Source organism: Triticum aestivum, chromosome 6A (assembly GCF_018294505.1).
Source record: "Triticum aestivum cultivar Chinese Spring chromosome 6A, IWGSC CS RefSeq v2.1, whole genome shotgun sequence".
Lineage (NCBI taxonomy): Eukaryota > Viridiplantae > Streptophyta > Magnoliopsida > Poales > Poaceae > Triticum > Triticum aestivum.
In genome coordinates this window covers 613,812,290-613,826,420 of record NC_057809.1, presented here as the reverse complement: position 1 = coordinate 613,826,420, position 14,131 = coordinate 613,812,290, and the positions used below count along the sequence as shown (strand labels likewise).

Here is a 14,131-nt window from a genome sequence, read left to right as displayed (position 1 = left end):
GGTCAAATTGTTTCATTTAAGTGGTTTGCTTAGGTTCTCGCGCTTGGCATTGATTCTTCATAGAGTCATCAAAGTGCTCTCTCCCCTATTTAAATAATGTACCATGTCATTTTTCTGTTTATATGACATGCTTAGCATCTGTTTATGGTGGAGCACTGAGAAAAGCCTACTACAGTGTTATTCAATTATTGGCCTCCAAGTAGCCTATTAAATTGGCCAAGATGCATTCCAAGAGGCCACCTTTTTCTCTCTCAAATCAAAAGAAGAAAATATCTTCCAAGAGACAGACGACGCCGACGCACGCGGAGACCAGAGTCAACCTTCTTCTCTCTCTCTCAAAGGAACAACGAACCAACTGCTGGAAGCTGGATCGGATCCTCGGAATCGTTCCCGTGTGCAGATCTAGGAGAGGAGAGCAAGCTCCCTCAAGGTCGTCATCCAGCTTCACAAGGGAGGGCATGTCCAGGTTAGTTCCAGGCTTCAAGCCTGCCAGATTAAGCGTCTAGCATAGAGGTTGTTCCATTTTTTACCTCCACTTTCTCGGATGAAGAGAGCTTGTGGTGAGCAGATCTAGCTAGCAACGAGCATCATAGCTTAATTACCAATTTCGGGTTAAGACGAACAAAATTAATTCAGAGAAGTAACTAGCAACAACCAACGAGCATCTTCATCTTGTCTTTAGCTACACAAGTAGAGCGGCTTAAATCAATTCTCAAATTACGGCCGGCAATGTAACTATGCTATCCTAGCTTCGCTAAGCTATAAGCGGAGACAGAGTTCCATCATTCAGTCTAGCTACTCTGTTTTCGCCTTCATATCCACAAAACTGACTGAGAAAAACGTACCGTGTCTCAGGTAGCACCATTGGCAACCATGGAGGCGGCTCTGGTGAGTGCAGCGACGGGAGCCTTGAAACCCGTTCTGGCAAAGCTGGGTGCTCTGGCAGGCGATGAGTACAAGCGGTTCAAGGGTGTGCGTGATGATATCAAGTCACTCACCCGTGAACTCACTGCCATGGATGCATTTCTTCTCAAGATGTCAGAGGAGGAGGATCCTGATGTGCAGGATAAGGTGTGGATGAATGAGGTGCGTGAGCTCTCCTATGACATGGAGGACTCCATCGATGACTTCATGCAAAGTGTCAATGATGGAGATACAAAGCCAGATGGATTTTTAGAGAAGATGAAGAATTCATTGGGGAAGTTGGGAAAGATGAAGGCTCGTCGCCGGATCGGCAATGAGATCGAAGATCTGAAGAAGCAGATAATCGAGGTGGCTGAGAGGAATGCAAGGTACAAGGCCCGTGAGGCATTCTCCAAGGCCAAGAATGCAACCGTTGATCCTAGAGCTCTTGCTATCTTTAAGCATGCCTCTGAGCTTGTCGGAATTGATGAACCCAAGGCTGAGGTAATCAAACTGTTGACTCAAGGTGAGTCAACGCACGAGCAAATGAAGCTGGTCTCTATCGTAGGATCTGGGGGGATGGGCAAGACAACTCTTGCAAATCAAGTGTATCAAGATCTCAAAGGAGAATTTAAATGTCGGGCCTTCTTATCTGTGTCGAGAAACCCAGACATGATGAATATCATGAGAACTATTTTTTGTGAAGTCAGTGGGAAAGATTATGCTAACACTGAAGCAGGGAGTATACAACAACTCATTAGCAAGATCGCCGATTTCCTGGCAGACAAAAGGTACAATTTCTTTTCCAACTTATCATCCTCAAATATTAAATTAATGAAGTTCCATGTGGTTCTTTTGTTCATTGTTTTCATAAATTTCTAGGAAAAAAGGTCAAATATTTTGTAGTGAAGTTCATTTTCCTGCTAAGTAAATCAAAAATATATGGAGAGAGAGAGATAGTGGGAGAGAGCGTACCCGAAAGCATATATCTTATGAATGTCCATGCATGATTTATGTTTTTTAGAATAGTTATGAACTTATGCAGCTTTCCTTAATTTTAAATCTCGGGATGGTTAGATCCACACCTAGGCAGACTTTTTAAAATTTCATGACCATCTGATCAACATCCCTTCTAGACCAGTTAAGTGTGTATATTAATCCTTTTGTTCAGCCATCCTTTCCTCTTTTCTATGGTAATGACTCATGTTTAACCTATTGTGTATCGCCAACTCTCCATATAATCTTGCAAACTAATTAGCATGTACTTCCTCCGTTCGAAAATACTTGTCGTTGTTTAGGAAAACCACGACAAGTATTTTGGAACGTAGGGAGTACTGATATACACACAAGAACTAAGTGTACAACGTATACAAGTTTAACACCTGCGTCAGCTTTCTTACAGGAGTAGACATTTATGCTGCTATTGTGAACTTGTTTATAGTTTTATGTATTTGTTTATCTTGTTGTATAATATTTATATTAATATCACAGTGATATCAACAATGTATTATGTAGGTATTTTGTTGTTATTGACGATATATGGGACGTGGATACATGGCATGTTATTAAGCTTGCATTTCCCGTGACTAGTTCTGGAAGTATCATAATCACCACTACCCGTATAAATGAAGTTGCTGAATCATGCCGTTCAACACCATTCAGTGGGGATATTTATTGCATCAGGCCTCTTAAAATGGTGCACTCTAGGCACTTATTTTACACAAGATTATTCAACTCCGAAGAAAATTGCCCCTCATACCTTAAAACAGTTTCTGAGCATATTTTGAAAAAATGTGCTGGGTTGCCTTTGGCAATCATTGCTATATCCGGTTTGTTGGCTAATATTGAAAGGACAGAAGGTCCATGGAAACAAGTTGAAGATTCGATTGGTAGAGCACTTGAAAGAAATCCCAGTGTTGAAGGAATGATGAAGATACTATCACTTAGTTACTTTGAACTGCCTGCTCATCTGAAATCTTGTCTCTTATGTTTGAGTATATTCCCTGAAGATTCTGTTATTAAGAAGAAAGTTTTGATAAATAGGTGGATTGCTGAAAGATTAATTCATACAGAATCTGGATATAGTACTTCATATGAGTTTGGAGAAAGGTGTTTTAATGAGCTAATAAACAGGAGTTTGATCCAACCTGGGGAAACAGATATACGTGGAATCGTAAAGAGTTGTCGACTTCATGACACAATTCTTGATTTCATCATATCCAGATCCATTGAAGAAAACTTTGTTACTTTGGTGGGTGTTCCTAGTTTATCTATTGGGACACACAACAAAGTTCGTCGGCTCTCCCTGCAAGCCAGCAAGCAAAAAGAACTGATAGTGCCAAGAGGCTTGGTGTTGTCTCATGTCCGATCACTTGATGTATTTGGGGAATCTGTGAAAATTCCTTCTATGGATAAGTTTAGGCATTTGCGTTTTCTGGACTTTGAACATTGCGACCAACTGGAGAACCATCATCTTGAAAATATAGATAAACTGTTTCAGCTGAGGTACCTGAGCCTCCGAGGGGTGAAGAAAGTAAGCAAGCTTCCAGAACAAATCGGACGCCTATGGTGCTTAGAGATACTGGAGTTAAGAGGCACCTCTGTTTATGAGTTACCAGCATCTATTGTCAATCTCAAGAGACTGGTGCGCCTATTAGTAAGAGGTAATGTTACTCTTCCTTGTGGAATTTCTAAGCTACAAGAACTGGAGAAATTGAGGCTTGTCAGTGTCTATAGCCAGTCATTTAACTTCCTGCAAGAATTTGAGCAGCAGCAGAGTCTGAAGGTATTGGTTCTTGATTTTGAGGATTATAATAATGCTGACCGAGTGAATGCTGAAAATGAGTCCAAGAAAACTATTATTGTTGCTTCCCTTAAAAACCTAGGGAACCTTCTCTCTCTAACTGTTTGGCATGGTCCTGAATTTGTAAGGGAGTCTTTGTGCCCTATGCCACTTAGCCTCCAGAAGCTGAAAGTCCGTGGTTCTATTATTCCCCATGTTCCAAATTGGGTCAGCTCCCTTGTCAACCTCCTGGACATACGCCTTCAATTGGCGGGAGTTGAGCAGAAGGATTTCTATATCCTTGGAGGGTTACCTGTTCTGCGTTGTCTGATTCTGAGAATTGATGGAAGGGAAATCAGAAATACCTCATTAACAGAAGAGCCTGAAGTTACAAGGGTCATAGTCTGTGGCGAAGTTGGATTCCCATGCTTGAGGATATTTAATTATAATAGTGAGTATGCTGTGATGAATTTGACGTTTGCGGCTGGAGCCATGCCCAAGGTAGATGACCTCAGGATACAATTTCACGCAGCAGAAACTGGGTCTCTCGGTACCAGCGGTGATTTTGATCTCGGAATAGAAAATCTCTCCAGCCTTGTTAAAATCAGATGTTATGTATGGGGGTACGGGGCCGATAGCAGCACAGTTGAGGCTGCAAAGGCTGCCATTCGGGAAGCAGCCAACGCACATCCCAACCGCCCTACTCTTGACTTGGACTGGTAATGCGTTGCCGGAATCGAGGTACTAACTTTTTCTCCCATGAAAGAGCATGTACATTAATCCACAAGATCTATGTATCTCTCCTATTGCCTCACATGATATTTTGTCTGTCTTTTTCAGTTCGGGGAACAATTCCAATTAGGCTGCAATGCCAAAGGTTCATCATCACTGCATTTCTGAGATCGAAGAATTCATCATTCTCTGCGAGGATGGATCTGCCTCCCTGCTGGTACCTACATAGTCAAACCTAGTAAGTATATCTTTATTATGGTTGCCATTCATACTCACAGCATCCCTAGCTAGAGAACTGCTTTCTGCACCCTTCAGATAGAGATACAGCATATGTGAGGTGCCTGCAGTTTTTTAATCTAATAATGCGCTCCTTTGGGTCATTGGCCTTCTGTTAGCGAAGCGGAGATGGAGAAGAAACTGGGAGGGGAGCCAGAAGAGCAAAGCCGACAGCAGGTGACCCAAACTCAACTCAACTGAACTTTGCATAAATAAATCCTCCTCTATCTATGGGTGTTTGGCCAATCTTCTGGTTCAGGGTCTTAACTGAACTTAACTAGAAACATGTCGTGCTTCAGGGCTGAGCAGAAGATGTCGTCGATGCTGTCGTGTCGTGGGAGAACACCGAGCACAAGGCTCTTGACGTGAAGCTCTGAACGCCAGAGGACTCGATTCTGAATCTGGACCTTGCCTAGTTCAGAGCTTCACGTTCAGATGCTGAATCTGGACACTTTAGTTGCAACTAAAGTGTCTTCACAACTGCAGGAGAAACTTGAGAAAAAGGCAGAATAGGCGGAGGAGAAACGGCGGGAACAGGTAGTGACGATCCAGAACAAGGGGGCAGAGGAGGGAGAAGCTGCTGCCGTGGAGATGATCAGGTCCAGACTCCAAAAGGAAAAATGCTCTGCTGCTTCGGCTGAGCAACCTACTGTAGCTCGCAGAAGATGTGATCTTCAATGTCCGAAAGCTTCGATCCTGCATGCATTTACATCTGGGAGAGAGAATTCACCTTGTTTTTACCTCTGTTTACACATTTTTCAGAGTAATTACCTCTTTGAACAGTTTTCAGCCGGATTACCACGTTTTGTTGGCGACTCCTCCCTTCTTAATGTGAAAACAGAGCACCTGCTCTGTTCGCCAAAAACAAGAACAGAACAGACAAGAACAAACATGGGATGCTGGGAGGGTGTTCATGGACTCCATTATTCAGAATTTCAGACTAACTAAGCACAACATATCTGACCAGATACATGCAGCCATGCTAACATGGATTATGGATCTCTCATACTCCCACATCTGAAATTCCAATCAAAAGGACGTTCGGTAGCATCTGAAGGACGGTCGACGGTCGGCTCAATGTACGTACACCACAAGCACGCTGCATGGACGTGTGGTTGCGCTCCAGCTCCGGTGTGCAGATCGATGAAGCACGACTTAGAAAGAAACCTAGCTAACGCCATCGTACTGGTGGTCAACAAGAAGGGAAAAGAACAGGGGTAGCAACACAAGTCACAACTCTGTGACAGACTCCTCTCATCGCCCATAGAGGTGTGCTGTGCACACGACTTGCAAAACTGTGTGCGATCTTCGTATTCAACCGTGAGAGACTTTCGCCGTTGTCCCCCTGAATCACTTCCTCGCGGGCGGCCACAAACTGCTCGGTCAGGGAGGAAACAGAGCATCGGGTCAACACGAGCAGAGGAGCACACACAAGTTTCAGGCAACCAATGCTTTCTATTTTATTTATTTTTCCAACTGAGTTCTTTTTTTTTGCGGGTGAAAAGGGTCTTTTTTTCACTTCCGCTTCGGTACACCCTCCCTAAACACATCGATGGCTGAGATTACTCCATACCCCTTCATAATAAAGGGCATGATGGTCTTTTCTTCAAAGTTTTTTTTTTCTGAGAAAAGTATTTTCTTCAAAGTCCGCTGCCTGCATACGATACGAGGCCGTAGAGGCAAGAAGTCGTCAAGGGCGGCTCACCTGGGCCGGCCCATCTGCAGGTGTGCGTTCACTACAGAAAAATAACGAAAAAAAGGACGCTGCTAGGAATCGAATCTGCATCTATCAGTCTATGTGAACACTAAGCTAACCACTTTGACAACCAATCTGCTATGTCAGAGTTCCAGCACGAATCATTAAGAAACTAAAGATCGCCGCAAAATTTAAAAAAATAGTTCGCAAAATTAAGATAAACCAAAGTGTGCAATAGGGATCGAATCAGGGACATCACACCAGTCAACCATGACAGTAGCCACTATACCATCTGAGATTTCGTGTCCAAAAAGGTAACTCAGTCTATATGAACCAAAAGCCGCGACAATATTTAAAAAAAATCAGACCCCATTTTCTAATTGGAAAAGGTAAATATTTGTAGAAACGCGGTCATTTAAAAATTTGTGATAGTTTAAAAAGAACTAGAACATTTTTGTGAAAACATGAACATTTTTTGGGAATCATAAAAGGAACAAACTAAAAATGATAACATATTTTGGAATTGCAAACAATTTTTTGGGAGACTTGAACACAAATTTGTGTTTTTGAAAAAACCTAAAATATTTTGTGAAGACACGAGTTTTGGGACTCTCAAACATTTGTTTTACAAAGGAAAAAAGCAATGAAAAGGAGAACATTTTAAAAAAATAGGAACTAAACTGAAAACACGATCCTTTTTAAAAATTACGAACAGTTGTTTCAAAGTGTGAACATTTTTTTGAAATTCTCAAACATTTATTGAATTTGCGAACAACTGTTGAAATCAAGAATACTTTTGGAATTTGCGAACAAATTTTGTAACCTCGTCGTCCTGATTACACTACTTGCCATCCGACTACGCTGCCACTCGTGATATTTAAAAGCAGGAAATGTATAAGGGTCAACTACCGTATCGATGGAAGAAAACTTGCATTCGTTTACCATGCCTACATTTACCATGCCTACATGTATAAGCATGCACACACGCCTGTTATCAAGAAACATGTTTTCTCAAACATGATAAGAATAAACTAATTTTCTAAATCTTTTTCAACGAGAACTTTATTGACTTTGTGAACAAATTTTGTGTAAAAAATATAAAAAATGTGAAAAAGAAAAAGGAGAAACAATAAATATAAAATATAAAATATAAATGACAACAAATTTTGCCAACAGTTGGGCATGCCCAATGTTGTCCACCATGCAAGCTTTGAACGAGTTCGGTCTTGTGTTTTAGGGTTTTTTCACCGAAAAATCTATAACAAAGATATAAAATGTCAACAACCAACATGCATGCTGGCCATGGTGATGCGAGGGTGTGGAAAAAATTGATTGAGTTCGGAGGTGAAAAAAAGTGGTTCAAAACTTGCCCTTCCGGCCTACCCGAACATACCAAATTGTACACTGTGTGTCTGGTTCGAAGCATAAAACCACTGAAAAATGTTCCATGTGCTCATGAAATTTTTAAAAAGCTCACAAGTCTGAAATAAAACTGCAGACTCAAAAAAGTTCATGAATTTGAAATAAAACCGCAGACTTAAAAAATCATGAATTTGAAAAAAGGTCATGAGTTCGTAAAAAATTAATTTAAAAAATTATAAATTTGAAAAAGTTGACGAATTTTAAAAAGTTCTGTGAATAAGTATAGGAAGAAAAATATTAATAAATAAGGAAAAAAGAAAAAAAACCCAAAGAAAAACGGCCAAACTGAAAAAATAATCAGATGGAAAATGCGTGTTTTTTTATTAGCATTATACTTTGATAAGTAGAAGGAAATAAGTTTAATGACACAACAATTGAAGGAGCGCAGTGGTTACCAGCTTCATGAGTAGAGGTGGCTGTTGTGGGTTCGAATCTCACAAAGCGTTGTATGTATTTTTTGAAGTTTAATAAAACGAAAGAAACAAAATGACACTGTATAGACGCCTAGGCTAATGTACATCCGTATATATCCAGCAAACTGTGTATTGATATGTCAAAGGATCATACTGCCCTTTATACGTTTTGTGAGGGGGGGTGTACCGGTTCAGCACATCACCAGGCCCTGAACCAAGCCACACAGCCGTGCGCTTTTGTACTCTACCAAAACTTGCTAGGTAGTGGCTGACGCCATTTTGCTCCCGAGCTACATGTGTGAGCTTACAATTCCTCCCTTCCCTCATAAGTCTCTTGGTTTGGTCAACCAGCATGGCATACCGAGACCTATCACGCTCCGGTCCTGTTAACATATTATAGCCGACCAAGCAATCAGTCTCCACCATAACTGGCATTTGCGTCCACTGCAGTGCAAGGTTGACGCCCTCCATGCATGCAGATAGTTCTGCCTCCAGTGCATCCGAGCACGCACGAAGTTGTCTGCACGATGAGAAGATGATCGCCCCTGAGCTGTCTCGAAGCACCATTCCCGCACCTGCCGAGCCAGTACGCGGACAGAAAGAACCATCGACGTTCAGTTTCGTCCATCCGGCCGGCGGCAGCACCCATCTTGCCGGTGCTCTAGCTGGCCGGGGAGCATGCGATAACGCAGGTCTGGGCTGCACCGCATCAATCACCTGTTTTCCTTTTACTGGATCCGATGTAACGACATTCTGAAGGCCGATCAAGGAGGGGGGGGGGGGGGGGGGGGGGGGGGGGGGCAGGCTTGTCAGCTCGTTTCGTACGTGCCAGCACTGCCATAGCGTCATCATCAACTCCATCCGCTCCGTTTCCGGCAAATCACAGAGCGCTTGGGCGAGCCACTCCGTGCCCGTTTGCCTGAAGCTTGATGCCGTCGGGATCCTCCAGTGCTCGGCCATGGCTTGCCACAACCCCACTGCCCTCGGACATCTGCAAAAATGCATGAAAAGTGTCCTCCGGCTCAGTTGCACAGAGGGGACAACTGAGTTCTGGCTACACACACACACACACACACACACACACACACACACACACACACACACACAACCCTCTTATTACATGATCAAGACCAACTCGACTCTAGCTGTCTCTTATAGAGTAAACCGACATACAAATTCACTGAATGCTAGCTGCCATCTACACAGTGAAGTGACATACAAATTCACTGAATCCTGGCAAAAAGCAATGACAGCCACAGCATGTTCACACCTGGACCATCATGTGCATTTACACAAGGGTGACACACTGACACGGCATAATTCAACCATGCATCAACACATGAACATGGTTACAAATTAACACTTTTACACAATGACAAGATTAACTTCTCTCAAAAACTAGATATATTTAAAGCTCCTATTATCCATAAAATACACTTTTATACTCAGCATGGATTACGCACTAAAATTCAACTACCGGATTAATAGACAACCAGACAATGCAGCCAGCCAGGTGTGTAAATGAACTCATCAACAGGAGTTTGATCCAACCCGGAAGGACGGGCACATTTGGCAAAGTCAAGAGTTGTCGACTTCATGACACAATTCTTGATTTCATCATATCCAAATCCATCGAAGAAAATTTTGTTACTTTGGTAGGTGTTCCTGGTTTAACCGTTGGGACACAAAACAAAGTTCGTCGGCTCTCCTGCAAACTGGCAAGGAAAAAGAAGTGATACTGCCAAGAGGCTTGGTCTTGTCTCATGTACGATCACTTGATGTGTTTGGGGAATCAGTGAAAATCCCTTCTATGGGTAAGTTCAGGCATTTGCGTTTTCTGGACTTTGAAGGTTGCGAACAACTAGAAAACCATCATCTTGAAAATATAGGGAGATTGTTTCAGCTGAGGTACCTGAGCCTTCAAGGGGTGAAGAACGTAAGCAAGCTCCCAGAACAAATCAGACGCCTATGGTGCTTAGAGATACTGGAGTTAAGAGGCACCTCTGTTTATGAGTTACCAGCATCTATTGTCAATCTCAAGAGATTGGTGCACCTATTAATCAGCTCTAACGTTACACTGCCTCGTGGAATTTCCAAGCTGCAAGCACTAGAGATATTAAAGCTTGTCAGTGTCTATAGCCAGTCATTTAACTTCCTGCAAGAATTTGAGCAGCTGCAGAGTCTGAAGGTATCGACCATTGATTTTCAGGATTATAGTTCTGCTGACCAAGTGAATGCTGAAAATGAGTCCAAGAAAGCTATTGTTGTCGCCTCCATTAAAAATCTAGGGAACCTTCTCTCTCTAATTGTTTGTAATGGCTCCGAATTTCTAGGGGAATCTCTGTGCCCTATACCACTTAGCCTCCAGAAGCTGAAAGTCTTTTGTTCTAGTATTCCCCATGTTCCAAATTGGCTGGGCTCCCTTGTCAACCTCCAGGAGTTACGCCTTGAATTGGTCGGAGCTGAGCAGAAAGATTTATATATCCTTGGAGGCTTACTTGTTCTGCATTATCTGGTTCTGAAAATTGGTCAAAGTGAAATTATAAATACTTCTTTAACAGAAGAGCTTAAAGTTACAAGGGTCATAGTCTGTGGTGAAGTTGGATTCCCATACTTGAGGAGATTTGCTTATAATAGTCCATCAGTTGGGATGAATCTGACGTTTGCGGATGGAGCCATGCCCAAGGTAGATGACCTCTTCATAAAATTTGACGCTGCAAAAACTGAGTCTCTCGGTGATTTTGATCTCGGAATCAAAACTCTCCCAAGCCTCGTTAAAATCAGATGCGAGGTACATGGATACGGCGACGATAGCAGCAGAGTTCACACTGCAGAGGCTGCCATTCGGGAAGCAGCCAACAAACACCCCAACCACACGAGTATGTCCTTTGACATAGTGATCTACCAATGATAATGCATTGCCGTAATCGGAGGTACTAACTTATTTTTGTCCCATAAAAGACCAAGCGGTACTGTAATTCACAAGATTATCTCATTGCCTCGTATACTGTATGTAATATATGATGATCTGCTTGTCTGTCTTTTCAGCCCAAGGCACAATTCCAAGTAAGCTGCAATCTCGTAGAGCTAGGCATGCAGTCTCAGAGGTTTTTTTTTTTGCGATAAAAAAAAACCCTCTGAGACTGTTCATCACTGCATTTCTGAGATCGAACGGTTCATCATTTTTCTGCGACGGACGAATCTACCTCACCTTGCAGGTAATTATTCAAATCTACATCTTTATTTTGGTTGTCCGAAACAGAAACCAGATGTGCACTTGCTTTACAATTCGTTTTGAAAATCGATCATAAGCTTTGATGGACTCACAGAGGATGTGCTGGGGAAGTGGGTGAGATGGAGATGGAGCTGTCGACGGCGAAGGCGTGGGCGGGAGAGCTAGAAGAGCAAGGCTGACAACAGGTGGCCCAAACTCGACTGAATTTAACTGAACTTTGCACAACTGAATTCTCATCTCTGCATGCAAAGTTTGACCAGTCTTAAATAGGAATAATGTTGTGCTTCATGGCCGAGCAGAAGATTTCATTGAAGAACCCCAAGAACCTAGACGCCCGTCGAGGAGAAGTTCCGAACATGAGAGGTCACAACTCTGAATCTGAACCTTCCTTCCTGGCCTGCTCTTCAGTTAGCTGCAAAATTCAGATTCAGAGTAACACGCGAGGATATGCTTATGCCCACCTCTTCTGGGACGAATCACAAAAGGGCTCATGGTAAAACATGGAAATTGTACACACACATGAGAACAAGCATATACAACTTGTGAAAGTACTGATGATCTTTGATCTGAATTGTAACAGAAACCGGAGAAGAAGGCAAAGTAGGCAAAGAAGATGCGGAACCTGGTGTTCTGGTTGTGACGATCCACATCAAGGAGGCCGAGGAGGAGATGATCAGATGCTGAGACCTGAAAGACAACGGCGGGCCAACGGAAAATGCTGGGCTGCTTCGGATTAGCAATCCAAGCACGCATAGATTACGTACGACCTGAATAGTTAGTCAGAGCGAAGTTGTCGGCTACATTCGGCTGCTGGAAGATGTGCTTTTGCTTTATTCATTTCCAACATTGGTCATAAGGTTGGATCATGGATGTAGTATATCCCCAAAAGTGAATTCTGGTTTTCACGGCTATTTAGACATTTTCTAACCCTAATTGCCCCGTTTTGTTTGCAATTCCTCCCTTGTTAATGAGAAAACAGAGGCGAAGATGGAATGAATTATTCAGACTAACTAAACACGGCACACCTAACCTGATACGCCAACTGAGACCAATTACTGGACGCGAGCTGTGCAGCCATGCTAAGATGGAACGATCCATCTCTCATGCATACTCCCACATCTGAAATCAAATCAAAAGGACGTGCGGTTCCATCTGAACGACGGTCGACAGTCGGCTCAATATACACCGTAAGCACGCTGAGTGCATGGACTACTTGCGTTTCAGCTCCGGTGTGCCCATCGTTGTAACACTATAGTAGTGGGATACAAGAGGGGACAAAAAGACAGGATGCAAGAGAAGTCCAAACTGTGTGTGATCTTCATTTTCAAGCATGTGGGGTGTATCACTGTTGCCATTGTCCCGATGAATGCCGGTGGCCACACACACACGCACACGCACGCACGAACTGCTCGGTCAGGGGAGAAAACAGAGCAAGCGGTTCAACACCAACAGAGGAGCACACCCAGGTTTTAGGTAACCAATGCCTTCTTTTTCTTTGTGACATACAAATTCGCTGAATTCTGGCAAAAGCAATGACGGCTACAGCAAGTTGCAGCATGTTCTCACTTGCTCCATCATGTGCATTTACACTAGGATGACACAGGCATAATTCAACCATGCATCAACACATGGACACGGTAACAAATGAACACTTTTACACAATGACGAGATTAACTTCCGACAAAGACTAAATATATTTTAAGCTTCTATTATCCAAAAAAATACACATTTATTCTCAACTTGGCTATGAACTAAAATTCAGTTAAGAGGTTAACAGACAACCAGATCAGTGCCAGTGCATCCGAAACAGCCAGCCATTCAAGTCTCCTTCGCATGTGCACACGCAAAGAAAGACCGCTCAAGGATGAAACGAATCAATAGAAAATTATGATGCCGGAAAAGATTCCTATACGATGCAATCCTATGAATCAAGCTATCGATGTAGAAAAAACTCCTAAGAATTCAAATCCTATGAAAAAAATTCCTTGAATAAAAAAGGCTCTTAAGAGCATCTACAGCCGGACTTAGCAAATCCGACCACGGGCGCGTCCGTAGGCACTGACCGGGCACTCCTCAAAAAAATGCAATTCACATCCGGACACCTCAATTACCATATCTCAAATCCATACAAACTCATGCAACTACGTCACGCACACGCATCGTCCGGCGTCTCCATCACACTACACTAAACATGCCATTGGACTACCAAATTTTGGCATGTTTGGCTGCCTTTGCCCTTCCCGGCACCCTTGTTGTCCTTCTCGCGAAAGTACCGGTCGAAGACGTAGTATGGATCGACCCGGATCTGCTCATCCCTGGAGCTGTTCTTGCCGTTGCTGTCCTCCTTCGGTGGCAGTCCGGCCATGGCACGGACCGCCCGATTCTGCTCTCGGTCGAGGGTGCGCGTGTTCCTCCGCTGCCGTTTCTTCACAATGCAGGCACGGATGGCTTCCTCCTCTGTGGCCGCCCGCGCCGCCGCATCAGCCACCTCTGCCTCCCGCCATTTCCGCTGCGATACGGGCCTCGGCGGCCCTTATCCTCTCCTTCCCACGGCGGCGCGCCCGTTCCCGGTGGAACTCATAGTCTGCCCGACTGGTGATGGGAAAGGAGAGGTGTTCCAGCTGCCGGGACTGCGAGGATCCAGCACCAGAGGACCCGAGCGCCCGGTGAGC

General features: G+C 43.5%; 1 protein-coding gene across 3 annotated transcripts; it reads left to right on the top strand.

Moving 5' to 3' along the window:
- Positions 1 to 246: 246 nt before the first annotated feature.
- LOC123129077 (disease resistance protein RGA5) lies at positions 247 to 5,263 on the top strand. 3 transcript variants are annotated; one of them, XM_044549228.1, is made up of 6 exons: positions 247 to 466; positions 856 to 1,694; positions 2,419 to 4,426; positions 4,526 to 4,634; positions 4,813 to 4,870; positions 4,993 to 5,263. In XM_044549228.1, exons 2-3 carry the CDS (start codon positions 874 to 876, stop codon positions 4,406 to 4,408), a joined length of 2,811 nt encoding a protein of 936 aa, XP_044405163.1. In that variant the 5' UTR covers positions 247 to 466; positions 856 to 873; the 3' UTR covers positions 4,409 to 4,426; positions 4,526 to 4,634; positions 4,813 to 4,870; positions 4,993 to 5,263. The 3 variants fall into 3 exon arrangements, with proteins under 3 accessions (XP_044405163.1, XP_044405162.1, XP_044405164.1); XM_044549227.1 differs by having other exon boundaries at positions 4,526 to 4,655; XM_044549229.1 differs by having other exon boundaries at positions 4,526 to 4,655; positions 4,975 to 5,110.
- The last annotated feature ends 8,868 nt before the right edge of the window (positions 5,264 to 14,131 follow it).